Source organism: Mustelus asterias, chromosome 12 (genome assembly GCF_964213995.1).
Source record: "Mustelus asterias chromosome 12, sMusAst1.hap1.1, whole genome shotgun sequence".
Taxonomy (NCBI): domain Eukaryota; kingdom Metazoa; phylum Chordata; class Chondrichthyes; order Carcharhiniformes; family Triakidae; genus Mustelus; species Mustelus asterias.
Window position 1 is genome coordinate 8,563,270 of NC_135812.1, and position 16,765 is coordinate 8,580,034.

Consider the following 16,765-nt stretch of genomic DNA (forward strand, 5'->3'; position numbering starts at 1 on the left):
TCTTTAAGACAGAGATAGATAAGTTCTTGATTAATAAGGGGATCAGGGTTATGGGAAAAAGGTGCGAGAATGGGGAGGAGAAGAATATCAGCCATGATTGAATAGCGGAGCAGACTCAATGGGCCGAGTGGCCTAATTCTGCTTCTATGTCTTATTGTGACAAGTAGGCTTACATGAAGTTACTGTGAAAATCCCCTAGTCGCCACACTCTGGCGCCTGTTTGGGTACACTGAGGGAGAATTTAGCATAGAATCCTACACTACAGGAGGCCATTTGGCCCATTAAGTCTGTACCAACCACAATCCCACCCAGGCCCCATCGCCATGCATTTATCCTAGCTAGCCCCCTTGACACTAAGGGGCAATTGAGCATGGCCAATGCACCTAACCAGCACTGTGGGAGGAAACTGGAGCACTCGGAGGAAACCCACGCAGACATGGGGAGAATGTGCAGACTCTACCCAAACAGTGACTCAAGCCGGGAATCGAACCCAGGTCTCCAGCGCTGTGAGGCAGCTATGCTAACCACAGACTTATCCAATAAAGATTAGAATCTATAGTTCACTTGCATAGATACAAGAGTAGAATCATTTCAATCACGAGCAGCATCTTCTGTTGCAATTGACCAAGAGACCATTTTCAATGGATCTTTGATAAGGTGCCCCATTAGTGAATGGGGTCAAAGGATGTGGAGTCAGGGTACAAGTGGCGGAATGGATTGCTAGCTGGCTTCAAGACAGAAAGTAGAAGTAAAATATGGTTATTCAGAATGGCAGAAGGTGGGAAGTAGTGTTTCACAAGGATCAGTGCTGGGATCACTGCTGTTCACAATTTATATTAAAGACTTGGACTTTGGAATCAAAAACAATTTCCAAGTCTGTGTATGACATCAAATTTGGAAGAGGGATGATTAATATTGATGAGAACTGTGATGAATTACAAGAGGACAGTAATAAACTTGCAAAACGAACAAATAATTGGCAAATGATGTTCAACAAATTAAAATCAGGCAAGTATATTTTGATAAGAAGAATATGGCGTCACTTAATTACTTGAAAGTTTTGGTGGGGTAGAGGAACAAAGGGCTCTCAGAATTCAAATACCTAATCACTAAAAGCTGTGGCACAGGTTAGCAAGGCCACTGAAAAGAAAAAAAAGCAATTTATTACTGGAGGGATAGAATTAAAAAATAGGAAGTTATGCTAAACTTGTAATGAACCTTGGTTAGATCACATGTGAAGTACTGCTGGCAGTTCTGGTTGCCATAGTAAAAAAAAGGATAGAGATACTGGTGAGGATAAGGTCACGTTTTACAAGGATGATACCAAGTCTAGGTATACCAAGAATCACAGAAACCCTACAGTGCAGGAGGTCATTTCACCTGTCGAGCCTGCACCGGCAACAATCCCACCTAGGCCAGATCCTCATAACCCCACATATTTACCTTGCTAATCCCTCTAACCTATGCATCCCAGGACACTAAGGGCTAATGTATTATGGCAAATTCACCTAATCTGAACATTGTTGGACTGTGGGGGGAGGAAAACCGGAGCATGCGGAGGAAACCCACGCAGACACAGGGAGAACGTGCAAACTCCACACAGACCCAAGCCGGGAATCGAGGCAGTAGTGCTAACCACTGTGCCATCCACCTGTAGATATACAGGTCAGGAAAGGACCATCAGGTCAAGTCTCCTAAACAGAAGGCAGTTGAGGAGAGACCTAGAGATCTTTAAAATTATAAAAGGCTTGCATAGTGTGGATAGAGAGAGGTTTCCATTTGTGGGGAAGAGCTTAACTGGAGGCCATCAAATAAAGAGTCACCAAAAATCCAGTTGGGACTGCAGAAAGAAGTTCTTCGCCCAGAGAAAGTGGAAATTGCCAATTAAGGGAGTGGTTGAAACAAATTGTCTCGATGTATTTAAGGGGAAAACTAGTAAAGCATGATAGTGATAGGAATAGATGGTTATGATGGTAGATGTAGATCAATGATGGAGAGACCCCATGGTGAGGATAAACACCAGCATGGACAGGCTGAGCCAAGCAGCCTGTTTCGGGGAGTTGGATAGGTTTTAAAGGTCTTTCCTTGGAAGGCTTCTTGTTTGTTATTCTTTAAGATCTATGCAAAATTAATTTTGGGCTAAGTTACCAAATTGTGGGGCAAGCTCAGGCTTTTGTCTCAATCTTAAAGTCTGTCATGACTGTTTGGAAAGACAAAATCATGTTTTGTCATCTAAACTATGCACCGCCTGAAACTAAAAGGCACGCTCTGAACCAGCAATCAAATGGAGTGCTGTGGCTCATAGGGCAAAATAAATTCCTCCCACTGCTTTCTCCTTCAAAATGGGGGAAAATAACTAGTCTGTGCTAACAACCACAGACAGCACAACACTCTCTCAGTACTGCGCTGGAGTGTCAGCCTGATTATGTGCTCATATCTCTAGAGTGGGTTTGAACGTATAACTCAGAGGCAGGAACTCTACCCACTGAGCTATAGCTGACACCCGAGAGGATAAAGTGGAATACAAACAGGAGGGGACAGTGATACAAAAAGACAGGAGAAAACAAAGACAAAGAGAGAAAATAATTTATTTCGCTCCATAAGCAATGCCACAGGAAATCAACTGCAAGTATTAAAAACAGGCCTTTAGATTGAACAGATAGTTTTCATCACTACACTGTCATTTTGATAGAATCATTCTAACAGATACACTCAAGTCTCATAAGCTATTTGTCAGTGTTTATTAGAATGAAGCACTGAAATAAGTCGTGCAAGTATGATGGGAGGGGAGAAACAAAAGGAAAATGGTTTTGCCGTCGCCCAGTGATTTACAATGCTACTTCACATAGGTAAACCATACCTTGGTAGGGGAGCCTATATCCATATACAAATACTCTCTGTCTCATCATTCAATACATGTTGATCGAAATTCAACATCGCTAGTTCTCAAGGAGTGGCACTTCTACAGCATCCATGGAAATGCAGAATTCTGGAACTGATTCTAAGTTTAAAAAGTCTTAGGTTTTCAAAGCATAATACAAAGTGTTTTAATTGAAGATCTAAAGCACCCAGCTTCTTCCAGTTGTGCAGTGCTCATTCTTCACATCTACTCAGCATTCAGTAAGCTTGTGTAGCTGCATGTTTCCTAATATTCATTATCAGTCTCTTGCTGTACTCCTTATGGTCCACTGGTTTCACATCCATCATTGTCGCTTTGATGCGAGATTCATCCTGCAAATATGAACAAGAAACAATTAAAATCCATATCACAGATTTGCTCTCTCATTGCCTTATTATCATAGATCACCTCCAGTTGTTCAAATTGCATTAAAATCTTCTTAATGCATATGAAAGATAACAAGTAGTAGTTTTTTTGTCCCACTCAATCTACTTCTAAAGAATGGCTGCTGGTATAAAATGTACAGACAAGCTGCAACAGTTTAATGAGTTTGACCCAAATCACCACTAATTTTAAACTTTTATAATTTTTGCACTTTGACTTGTTGCATTTAAGGTTAAGTTGCTGTATTTTATACTCTACTCACTAGTGAGAAATGTTTGGCCCACTCAAAATTCCATGCAGATGCGATTAACATCAATCAATCTATTGGATAAAGTTCCTGGAGGCAGAGGAACAAGTCTATTCCTTTACCACCCTTATACTTGTGCCCAACCTGTGATATGGCATAGTCAACATGCTGGTTCACAAAGTTCTCCTTCTGGGTTGTGGGACATATACCCAAACTGTGACACAATCCTACCACCTTCGCCATTCTGTATATATGGCTAAAAATTGGACTTCTGCAAGCTGCAATAATAGATGCAGTATAAAGCAAGCCTCGTGTTGGCAAGACAGCAAAAGACTCACTCTGCCGGAATTTGACCTGACAATCCTATTAGGTTGAGTGTTTAGGAAAAATAGTGGAAGAAACCACCACACTAGCCACTCACTAAATATTATAATCATTCTTGTCCTTGCTGGGCCTGCACAGATTGATCCCTCAAAAAAATTATACCAATTACATGTCCTCATGTGATGCTCTCCAACTCTACAAGCTGACTATATACCTCTGTATATTGCTGTTCTGAGTGGCTCTAAGACTCGGCATAATCTGTAAAAGCTAAAGGAATCATTTTTCATTTTAAATACAATTGGACTCTATTAGCAAGCGAACAGGCAGAATGGGGATTTAGAATCTGGTCTCCTCATTTGGGAAGATGCTTTAGGAATTCGTTGAGAGCATAATTGCTGACATCTTTTCTTATTTAAGCTCATTCAGAATTGGTCACTGCCGCAGTAATCTTTCTTAACCCAAACAATGGAGATTTAAAGCATCTCAGCAGTTTAATATTTACAGCAATGTCTGGCAATAATTAAGCAACATTTTTGGGCAGATACTTTACTGATAAATAATGATTATTTGAACATTGTCAAAGCCCTGGAAAGATGTCAAAAAACAACTCCAAGCTGTGGAATAGGGAGCACATTAAATAACTTGTATTTATATAGCATTCCATCTGTTAGAAAGACTTCTTGAAAAGCTTTAAGTGCAAAGAAATGAGTGCAGGGAAGAACAAGTATGTCGAATTGGGCAAGCAAAAAGGTTAAAGATGACTTTTGAAAGCAAGTAGGGAGGAGGAGATAAGGCACAATGATTTAGACAGGGAGTTCCAGATGATGGAAGTATGGTGGCTGAAAGTAAGAACAACATACAATATGGAACATCAGTGTCTGAAAAGCTAGTGGAGCCACAGAATTCAGTTAAATTGGAGAGGTACGTTAAATTGAGGCCAAAGTGGAAGCAAGAGAGAAAGATTTTGAAAGTGATAATGATTGAGGAGAGGGAATATAGGGCTCTTTGTGAACAAAGATATGGACAAAGACAGAATTTTGAATGTGTTGTAATTTACGAAAGAAGCAGGGCGACTCGGATTAGAGGCATGGATTAGAGTCTTGGCAACTGTAAAGCGGGGAGATGAGGAGGGAAAGAGAGGAGCAGAGACAAGCACTATTTTAAAGGTTCAAAAGGGTATTGATTAAAGAGATGAGGGGAAGGAAGCTAAGTTCTAGACTAAACAATAAGGTCTCAAACTCATGGGCTTAATCCAAAAAACTCATTAAAAGTATGGATGCATTTAAGAAAATACATGTAAGAGCTGAAAAAATAGCTTTAGGATGGCTGACACTCGAGTTGGAAGAACTTTTGATTCACCCAATGCATTTTGAGTTGAAGAGCAGCCTTTGACTTACCAACAGGAGGTAGAAAGGTAAAATGTGTATCACTAGCATAAAGCTGGAATTCAGTCTCATGTTTCTGGAAGTCACCAAGTTTGTATAAAGAGGAGAGGACAGTGGCAAAAAAAATTGTACATCTCATGGCATTAAGTTTTCATCTTTCAAGTGCAGAAGGGGTTAAAAACCAGCTTCAACCACATATCAAATCCTAAATTATTCTGACTAAATGTTACAGATTTTAGTAATTTTGCTTCAACTCAGCATCTGAAGGAGGGGCCAAAACCTTTTAATTCATATACAAACATCATGTGGGATTTGTTCAAATAGGTGTTTGATTGGCACTTTTTTCAAGTTTAACAGACAATTATTTAAATCTGCTTGATCCCAGTGGTTTTCTGAAAATTAATTCTCAGCCTGGCTGGTTCAAATTAGAAAGAGTGATAGTTGAGCCAGATAGCTTCCATGGACACAGAAAAGCAAAAAAAAAGAACTGCCACTTAATACATATTTTGATGCAGCAGTTACAAATTATTTTCCACTCGCTCAAGGAGACAGTTGTGTTGAATAACCACAGTAAAAGTCTATGTTGTGTGAGTGTTACTGTTCAATAGATGCTTGGCTGTTAAAGCCGAAGCCATGATACTGTGGCATTGTTATGCTGCCTTCTAAAGTTGAGGAAAATCATTTGAGGACACGATAAAATGAAAAAGGTAAATATCAAAACAGCAGGAATCTCTGTCCCTATCCTAACCTGCATCGAGCTCCATTCACTATTATTCCGGCACACTGTCTCCTGGATAAACAACACCGTAATTTTAAAAATCTTATCCCGTTTTCCAAATCCCTTCATGGCCTCTCCCCTCTCAATCTCTGTAATCTCCATCTCCAGCCCTATAACCCCTCAAGATCTGCACTCCTTTAATTCTGATGAGGAGATGCCAGCGTTGGACTGGGGTGGGCACAGTAAGAAGTCTCACAACAGGTTAAAGTCCAACAGGTTTATTTGGTATCATGAGCTTTTGGAGCGCTGCTACTTCACATCTGGTGAGTCTAGAAAGTCTCACAATACCAGGTTAAAGTCCGTCACATCAGTGATGAAGCAGCAGCGCTCCGAAAGCTCATGCTACCAAATAAACCTGTTGGGACTTTAACCTGGTGTTGTGAGACTATTTACTGTGCCTTTAAATGTGGGCTCTTGAGCATCCTTATTTTTAATTAACCCACCACTGACAGTCATACCTGCAACTTCCCAGGTCCTAAACTGTGTATTTCTTTGACACTCATTAGAACTTGCCTCCTCTCTGACCAAACCTTGGCTTGGGTATAAAAATTTAGTTTGATAAATGCTCCTGTGGAGCCACTACTTTAAAAGCACTTTATAAATGCAAGCTGTTGTTGCTTGACTGCTCAGCATAAATTACCTTGTTGGCCGGGAAATTAAACATGCTTTGATATGCTGGAATGAAGGTTTACCAATAGGGAGAGCTTGAAGGCACAGAATATAAAAGAAAAAGAGTACAAGCCTAAATTTGCAGCAGGGAAGAAGGATGGAAATCTCAAATGGTAACTGCGCAGGCAGGGCAATAGAAATGATAGAAAGATGGCACAGTGGTGCCATCACTGCTGCCTCACAGCGCCAGGGATCCGGGTTCAATTCCCAGCCTCGGTCTGTCTGTGCGGAGGCTGCACGTTCTCCCCCGCGTCCGCATGGGTTTCTATAGGTTCAAAAGATGTGCAGGTTAGGTGGATTGGCCATGGGGACTAGCTGAGATAAATGCATGGAGTTATGGGGATAGGGCCTGGATGGGATTATGGTCAGTGCAGACTAGATGGGCCGAATGGCCTCCTTCTGCACTGTAGGATTCTATGATAGGAAAAGGATATGCAAATCACTTGAGATAGGCAACTGCAGCAAGACTTAGGTAGACTGCTGAGAAGGGGCAATGGAAGTGGAAATAAAGATCAGTGGTATTAAAGACAGTGGAAAGATAAAGGATAGGAGGAAAGGACAGCCAGAATAAAAGTCAGAGGGCATTATTAATGACAGTACATGCTATGGACTGAGTGGAAAACATATTGCAGGATCTTGATCTGTAAATTAAACAGCTGCCCCCATGAATGGGTAACATTTGAGGGCAAAGGAAATTCTAAAACTTATTTCTTAATTTTTGTTGGGTTAAAATGTTGTTCAAGTGCAATTTCAAGGTCAGGTACAGACACTAAACAATCAGCAGGTCTCCAGTGAAGGTAATACAATCCAGGTGGAGAAGGGAAGAGCAACATTCCAGGAATTGGTGAAAACAGTTCAGATATATTTTCAGTGTAGTAGTTTAATTTTATTTTTGCAGATACACATCTGATATTTTATGCCAGAAATGTGTCCTGTTCTTACTTCCCAGATCATGCCCCCAGTCAAAGATGTCCCTTTTCAAAAAAGGATGAATTATTAAAGGCAGTAGGGGGTTTAATTTACCAGAGGCAAACACAATTACCTTTCGTTGTTAAGGGAAATGATTTTGTGCAACCTGACTGCCTGCAAATACCCTCTGTCGATGGTGATTGCAGACAAGAGGGCCCACAATCTCAAGAAATTCAAACCCCATTAAAACGCCAATTTCAACAGCTTGCATTTATATACTGTCTTCAGAGCAAAATATGCTCGGAGACGTTTTTAGAAGAAACTGGCGCAGAGCAGTTGGAAGGGCTGGGAAGAAGCCAGGTAGGAGTAAAATTGAAAAACTAGTGCCAACTTCAGCCTCCACCACACCACGGTAGTTCAATAGCGGCAGGGACGAGATCTGATTCAGATCGATCGTATGTTACAGACAGTCCCATCCTCACAGGTTGCCCAGTTGCAAGCTCAAGTGGAAAAGGTAAACATCAGACACAAAAGTGAAGCACTTCCGATTGTTTTATTTTGTTCCAAACCTACTTAAATAAGGTGACTAACCCTAGTGGGTTTCCTTGAAAGAAAACCTGTCCACACTATATGAAACCTACTCCAGGTAAAGTTACTCACATTGTATGTTTCGAGTTTGACACGAATCCTGCAGGTGTATGACCGGAAGTTGGCATTCTGGAAAATTTCCTCAAAGGCCTGTTCATTCTACGAAAAAAAAGCAGGAATAATGCCACAAATAACAAGATAAACAAAAATATTTTGCTGACCAAGGCATGCACTTCCAGGTTACAAATAACCCTCAGGGAGTGGAGAAAAAAAGGCTACTTCACTCAACTGTGTCTTCAAAGGCATAGCACAGGCATAGCAGCAAAGTCACATCATAATAAGCTCAGTAACTTTCTCCTAGTCGAGGGGAGGAAACCAGATGCACTTTGCAAGTTCTTTAGGAATCTGCTCCTCTCAAATAATGACATATGGCTACCTAATATTTTGATGCACTCTTAAAAAGACTCATACCTCAGCCCTAAACCAGTAAACTATCACCAAACAGCTGCATATGTTTCTTTCGCACACACAAGAACGCAATCATATTTCACTTTAATTGTTTTTTATTTATTGCCATCTGTCATTTCTGCCTCGTTGGTTTTGTGTTTATATCAGCATGAGTGCTGAGTACAGAAACTATAATTCAGGATCACACTGACATCTTTTATTCCATACAGTACTGTGACTTAGCAAAACACTAAACATTCACCTGAACATTAGTAAACTTTACTGAACATCTTTTCCTTACCAAATAGATACAGGAAATGGAACATGCAACTTAGGCTAGAAAGTTTCACTTGCACAACTTTCTTTCCAGTTTTACTCAGCTACCAAGTTAAGTATGCTCACTAGCTAGAAAGCAATATGGATTTCTCCCGACATCCAAGTTCAATTGTTGTCCCTTCGCCTTGAATCTTTCCTGACATTTTACACTTTCTGCTACTAAAACATAAACACACATCTGAAAGGCTATAAAGATAATATTGTGGGTAGATCTTCGAGAGGGGAAATCCACAAAATACAAAACATACCAGCTGCTTTAAAATTCATGATACAGCTTGCCAGGATTGGAGGTGGTGAGGGCAGGGGAGATGCTCATGTGACTTTTCAAGCTCTTTAAACAATCTTGGCAATAAAAACCCCCAAACCTTAGGTTAAAGAATAAAAATTTTGAAAACATTAAAGCTAAGTGCCAGAAATGTAACACGGACTAGTCAACATGTAGAAGAGATAGACAGGTCAAAATAGAACCCTTCACTGGTACAACCTTGAATACATTTGATTTTAAAAACTGTTCACCTTTCAGTGCATACATTTTCATCACTACACCTATCTCGTTGGTCCAGAAATCTATTGTTCAGAAAGACGAGTTGTCCAGTGATTTTTGGAACAGACCCAAGCAACACAAGTACTGCTTAATACAGTATTTTGGGAGCGGAAACATAGAAGATACAGCATTTAGGAAAAGTAAAATAACTTTTATTTCTGCTTTATAATGTTGGAACTCTTATGTTTCAGGTAAATATTTATATCTATGGTGGTGCTGTTTCACACACTTGTGGTTAGGTATTCTAATGGCATTGCATACAGGGCGGCATGCTGGCACAGTAGTTAGCACTGCTGCCTCGCAGCACCAGGGACCTGGGTTCGATTCCCGGCTTGGGTCACTGTCTGTGTGGAATTTGTACATTCTCCCTGTGTCTGCATGGGTTTTCTCTGGATGCTCCAGTTTCCTCCCACATTCCAATGATGTGCGGGTTAGGTGCATTGGCCGTGCTAAATTCTCCTTTCAGTGTACCCGAACAGGCGCCTAGGGGATTTTCACAGTAACTTCATTTCAGTGTGAATGTAAGCCTACTTGTGACAATAATAACTAAATAATCCAGAAAGTGTTGAAATCTAGAAATGACTTGGTGCCAGGCAATCTGCACTGGATAGGTTAGAATGTATTTTTTTCCTACTTACTTGTGTGATCAGGAGAAATGTTTTGAGATTGAAGAGAACTGGACTGGGCACAAGATAATGGGGTTAGCTGGCAGGAAAAATAAGGGGGTCACCAAGAATGATCATTTTACAGGAAGCACCACACACTTCAACTGCAGCACTGGTGGCACATATACAGTCCCTGAGCCCAGCTGGCTCAGGCCATAAAGTACAACCAATTCAGTCTTATTTACATTGGTTCATCTTGATTGAAGTTTATGGACCTGGAGGATTGGAAAGGGCAGCTGCCTCACTGGGGGATAAATTCTCAATTATCTGTAAGTATCAGCATCTTGAAATGTATGCAGATTTATGTGAACATGAAAATAAACTTTACATATGGCATCTGTTGCTTCATGAAATTCACTCAAGCAATCCACAAAGACAAAAGCTTGGACAAAGCAGCCATGAATAACAAATTCACTTTGGCGAATTGGAAATTAGAGCATTCAGACAACGTTCAACTGGGAGAAATGGTGAAGCATTAATCAGTAGGCCCAGTTTGATTATTACATTAGATACACCAAGTTTACAATATTTCAAACAGATACTTAAATTAATTTTTGTAAAATAAATCTTGTGAGAACTTGGGGCTGTCTCCCACAGCACTAGATTTCTGCAAAACCCAAATTGCAGAGATTAATCTGGACAAACGCAAAAATGTCAAAAAGCTAATTACCGCTAGTGTATTGATAGCAGCCTTTAAAAACAAACATTTTAATTCAAGATCCCAACTAACTACTTATTGGGATGGAATAGTAATTGTAAAGAAAAATAATGCTTCAACAGTAGCATTTAGTAGTGACTTGGGACCAGCTTATATAGTGATAGCAAATGGTCTGAGATGATTTTTCAGAAGTAGGGGAGGCGGAAAAAAAAGTTGCAAAAATAGTAGAGGAAGTTCAACTGTTTCTGTCCAAAGTTAAAGCTGCAACAAGTTTAGTTCAACTAAAAAACACTTACCGAGTCCTTTAGATCACCAAGATAATTAGCATTCTGACCAAGAATTGACTCTGCAGTCTCCTGGAAACATGTCACCCACTGGTTTTCTCCAAAATCTGCTAGATTTACCTTGAGGACAACATTATACACTGGTCATTAAAAAAGTTATACTATATGCCAGAAAGCCTGTTGAAGGATAAAACTGGAGCCAATCTTTACACAATTTTATGAGCACCTACACATTACAAGCATGTATCTCCTAACCCAACAACCACAGTCCCAGCTTGTCTCTACTGATTGGAGTGCAAATGAATTTGCAGTTACTGCCCACCACCTGCATACAATTAAACACATATCATTAACAGTAAGGACAATTTATTTTATATCAAAAGTATATTAAAGAAAGAAAATGGTAGAATAAAGCTTTAGACAAAGTTTCACAAGCCTAATTCCATGTAATTAAAACCTTCAGATAAAATGTCAAGACAAAATTACAACATAAAGATCCTTTGTTAGTTGGTTTTATCCTAGTCTTCCAGTAATACAAACTTCCAGCAGCTGTCCTGTTGGATTAACAAAATTACAAGATTAACTGTAAGAGTGCTTAGAAGCTATGCGTGAAGAGCAATTTGTTTTTTTTTTTAAACAGTCTCCGAGAGAATTTTTCATTCTAGGCTTCTCTGAGTCAGGCTCACAGAACATCAGTCATGAGCGAAATCACCAAGTTGTTCTATACACACCACTGATGATGGGCATCGCTTTCGGTGTTGTGCACCCATCAGGATTCAACAGACTGGAAAGTTCAGAACCTGCTGGGTGCATTGCATCACGGGAATAGGATATTTAGTCAGACAGCTGAAACTAAATCTTTCACAATGTTTTCATAACATGTACTTACTGATAGGATCATACGATATTTGAAGTTGGGAAATTCACGATCACACTTCTCACACCTATAAAGGCCATTCTGTTGATCGATAACCTTCTTGTTGCACTCTGCAGTGGGACATGCCTGGTACATGCAGTTTTCCTTCTTCAGATACACAACTGTACCAACAGTGGTGTAATAGTCAGCCTGCAGGAAATACGTTATTCAGGTAAAGGATTATACAAAGTAGATATGACCAACTGATGAAGTTACTACACACTAAGATATGCATAAAATATCAAGTTTGAGATCTCCATCCTGATGCCAGTATGGAAATGATCACACTGATTGTCTAACTACTGAGGTGCAATACTTCAAATAGCAGCGAATGAAAGTTGTCCACAATTGCCAAGCTTGGATCAGCAGTGCTAAATTCTAACTCTGACCCTTAACTGGAAATACACACTCGGGGCCCGATTCCTCTTATTGCCCCCTCCTTGCACTTCACTTGCAAAAGCTCTGTCCTGCCCTGCTTGCGTGTGGTCAATCAGTACAGATGCAGCCAACATTCCTGGATCAGTTGTTGTATGCAATAACCGCATGATTTGGCAATGTCTCGGATTTATTTTTTCTGTGGGATTGCTTCCTTGAAAGAATTACAGTGATAAGGAGAGATCCATCAGAGAAAGAGGTACAGCACAGGACATACAAAAAGATTACATTGGCAGATATTTCCTCCCTATTAAACCATACTTTCCATTGATATAAAAGTGGGACAATTATTAAACTCGTGTTCACATTTGGAACAAAGTTGCCAATCTGGCCAATGGATGACACTACTATCCTTCCCTACAAGTCACTCAGCATGACTTATCATTCACCATTTGTGCCATAGTAACTGAATTTTCTATTGTCCTAGCTATTTATTCAAAATAAAAATGCAAAATTTGATGACAATTGTCTTTCCAATTGTCATAAACAATTCTATTTCGAGCAGCCTCTTCCAAAAGCTTAAGCATTACTGTCACATTTTTCCACAGCCTGGACTCGGGTGAATTTACCAGGTGCAGTCTGAGCAGGTTACCATTCACTAGCTCAACCACCATTAACATTTTCCTTTGACATCTAGTTATTATTTTATAAACTTATTTGGAGAAAAATGAGATGACAAATTTTAAAAGCTTTTAGTTAAAAAGTGAGTTTTTAGTTTTAAAGATACAAGTTGCACGTGGGTGAGAAAAAGACATTTGATTATACATGTATAGCTCCTATTTTGCTTTCTATAAGCCTTATAAAGCACAACAAACCAACAGCGCAAGCAAAACCATGCGAGTGATCTGGAGACAGACAGGCACGTGAAATCCAGTGAGCAATTGCAAAATACAGAGAGAAACACGAAGACCAGTTTTGGTTGATGCTAGAAAATGTACAAATCAATAGTTGCCATGCCGTGAGTTCATTCCCCCCAATAAAGAAAATGAATTTTGAGTACTCTAATTAGCGTTCTGTTGATCAAATTTGAATGTTTAGATTTTCTGACAGCTGTCAGAGAGCAAGAGAGAAAGATAAATAGAAACCAGTTACAGAAGACCGAGTTCAATGTTTACAGAGCCCCGTTCAGAAGTCTAAACTAATGCTGTCAAAGGTGGGACCCTCCTCCGTCCAATGTTAACAAGCCGTGGGCGGCAGTTGCCTGTACTTAAGATAATCACCAGGAATTCCACCATTCCCTGTAGCGCAAGGTCTCAGGGCCTACCTTCCAATGATGCCAGGTCAAATAATTCCCCATCCTGTGAAATGCCAATAGATACTGTGAAACTTTAAGACCATTTTCCAATGTTAACCAAAGCACAAGATGACCTTTAAAAACAGCCAAACCCCATGTCCCTTCTCCAACACTGCTGAATACCAAAATATCTACGATGCCCTAAAGCATTTCACCCTCTCTTGGTATTTGCAGCTGATCCATGCAGACCAGAGAGAACACAGATTGAGTCCCCAACCCGTGCAGACTTCACCCAATACAGACATTACAAGTGGCCCCTGTAGCAATTATTTTTATACATTGGGTAGACGGAGAAAAGCTTTTCTTTTCCAAACTCCTACTGGAAGCAAATATCAGGTAACAGTGATCCAGTTTGACCTCAAATCTCTGCAAATAGCCTGCAACATTCAGTTGAGACTCGCATATTGCCAATCTGGGAAAGACAGTCATGTGTTGCAGGCATCCATGCCAATGCATTCCACAAACAGGTCTTGGGAAGGGAAAAGGGGCAAAGAAATTGAAAGCAGAGGAAAAGTAGAACAATGTTATGGGAGAGCACAAGCACATATTTCTATTACACTATATAATTTGCCAGCGATGAATTCTCAGCATGAAATCATTAAGTGAATATACCAATTGGTTATACAAGCATTTACATTATCATTGCAGCCAGCTGGGCTGCATGTCAAAAATCAAGCTAAGCTCACCTTATCTCCATGACCCAAATTCTCATTTTTAACCTCAAGCAGCATCTTCCAGTTTGCGCTTCCTCCAGCAAAGGAACCACCCTTTACGTCAGAAATGGATGTAGCTTCCATCACTTGGCCCTCCTTATCAAACCTGTGTAGCAAACATGCATACATGAACCTTCACAGCAAGATGTTTCATAAATCTAGCTTACCCCATCCAGTTCAGATCGCTAGTACGGGCCCCCTACTCGTGTTGACAGGGCAGGCAGGGGGAGGGTTATAGTCAAGTCCAAGCTACAACTGATGGTCAGGAATGAGTGGAGCAGGTGAGGGAGATGGGTGTGAAAAGAGGCTCCTTGCTGAGCTCTGGCAGTTAGACTGCAAGTAGAATGAATGGGCACAGATTATATCTAGCAACACTAGATGTGCAGTTAAACATAGTCAATGGACAGGAACATGCATGAACAAAGAACAAAAGAACAATACAGCACAGGAACAGGCCCTTCGGCCCTCCAAGCCCGCGGCGCTCCCCGGTCCAGGATTGAATCCTGAATCCAGGATCCCCGCCCAATTTTCCAGCCTATCTACATACCAATATCCTATCCACCGAGCTGTCCCTCACAGCTACGATGCTTTGTTCATCACAACCTATTAACTCACCCCCACTCCCCCATTCCAGACCATGTGATCTCCAGGGAGAGGCGAAAACCCAGAGTGAAAACCCCAGGGCCAATATGGGGAAAAAAAAATCTGGGAAATTCCTCTCCGACCCCCTGAGGCGATCGAAACGAGTCCAGGAGATCACACTGGCCCTGATCGGAAAATGCTTCCCAACCCTAGTCATTTCCACTTCCACGAACACCATATGAATTCCCTGCCCCCGAGACAGGTTCCCAACTATCCGCAGTCTCGCTCTGTACTGGCACCAGCAAGATGATCATAGAATGAAGCCTTGAAACGAGAAACAAGGAACAATTAGCCCGCGCCGCTCCCTGGTCCAAACTAGACCACTCTTTTGGGTATCCCTCCATTCCCACTCCATTCATATAGCTGTCTAGATAAGTCTTAAACGTTCCCAGTGTGTCCGCCTCCACCACCTTGCCCGGCAACACATTCCAGGCCCCCACGACCCTCTGTGTAAAATATGTCCTTCTGATATCTGTGTTAAACCTCCCCCCCTTCACCTTGAACCTATGACCCCTCGTGAACGTCACCACCGACCCGGGGAAAAGCTTCCCACCGTTCACCCTATCTATGCCTTTCATAATTTTATACACCTCTATTAAGTCTCCCCTCATCCTCCGTCTTTCTAAGGAGAACAACCCCAGTTTCCCCAATCTCTCCTCATAACCAAGCCCCTCCATACCAGGCAACATCCTGGTAAACCTCCTCTGTACTCTCTCCAAAGCCTCCACGTCCTTCTGGTAGTGTGGCGACCAGAACTGGATGCAGTATTCCAAATGCGGCCGAACCAACGTTCTATACATCTGCAACATCAGACCCCAACTCTTATACTCTATGCCCCGTCCTATAAAGGCAAGCATGCCATATGCCTTCTTCACCACCTTCTCCACCTGTGACGTCACCTTCAAAGACATGCTTTCACAGTCCAAATCAGTTTGCCAGAAAAACGGAAAGTGAAGCTTTACAGCCCCCATTGCGGCATGGGTGAGGCCACAAAATGCAGCGGGCTGTTCAAAAACCCATTGACTTCAACGGAAAATCCCACCCACAGGGATGTAGGTTCTCAACACTAGCTATGACTGTAACACTAAATTCTAGACCCACTTCTTTCCTTCTCTATGTACGGTATGCTTTGTCTGTATAGTGTGCAAGAAACAATATTTTTCACTGTATTCTAATACACGTGACAATAATAAATCAAATATCAAATCAAATCAGGTTAGATGATTGGCAACAGTTGGCAGATGGAGTATAACAGTAGTTATTAACTTTGGTGGTAAGAATAAAAAAGCAAAATATTTTAAAATTGAGAAATTTTAAGTGTTGATGTTCAGAAACTTGCTTGTACAAGAAACAGAAAGTTAGCATGTGGGTGCCAAAAGCAATTAGGAAGACAAAAAGTATGTTGGCCTTTATTGCAAGGGGATTGAAATTCAAGAATAAGGAAGTTTTGATATAGTTGTACAGGGTTTTAGTGAGACAGTATTTGGAGTACTTTATGTGGTTTTAGTCTTCCCATTTAAGTAGAGATATACGTGCATTGGAGGTGGTACAGTGAAGTTCACCTAATTGGTCATTGGATGAGGAACTGTCCTATAACGAGAGGCTGAGGAAATTGAGCTTATATTTTCTGGACTTTCGAAGAATGAGA

The 16,765-nt window shown here is 40.9% G+C and overlaps 1 protein-coding gene across 1 annotated transcript in view; it reads right to left on the bottom strand.

Moving 5' to 3' along the window:
* Positions 1 to 2,568: 2,568 nt before the first annotated feature.
* Positions 2,569 to 16,765, bottom strand: part of rpa1 (replication protein A1) — a 64,874-nt gene continuing 50,677 nt past the window's right edge. Inside the window, exons 13-17 of the mRNA XM_078224673.1 lie at positions 14,449 to 14,581; positions 12,007 to 12,183; positions 11,130 to 11,237; positions 8,256 to 8,342; positions 2,569 to 3,231 (exon numbers count right to left, since the gene is read on the bottom strand). Coding sequence (XP_078080799.1) covers positions 3,118 to 3,231; positions 8,256 to 8,342; positions 11,130 to 11,237; positions 12,007 to 12,183; positions 14,449 to 14,581 — 619 coding nt within the window. The 3' untranslated portion in view covers positions 2,569 to 3,117. The remainder of the gene's footprint in view (positions 3,232 to 8,255; positions 8,343 to 11,129; positions 11,238 to 12,006; positions 12,184 to 14,448; positions 14,582 to 16,765) is intronic.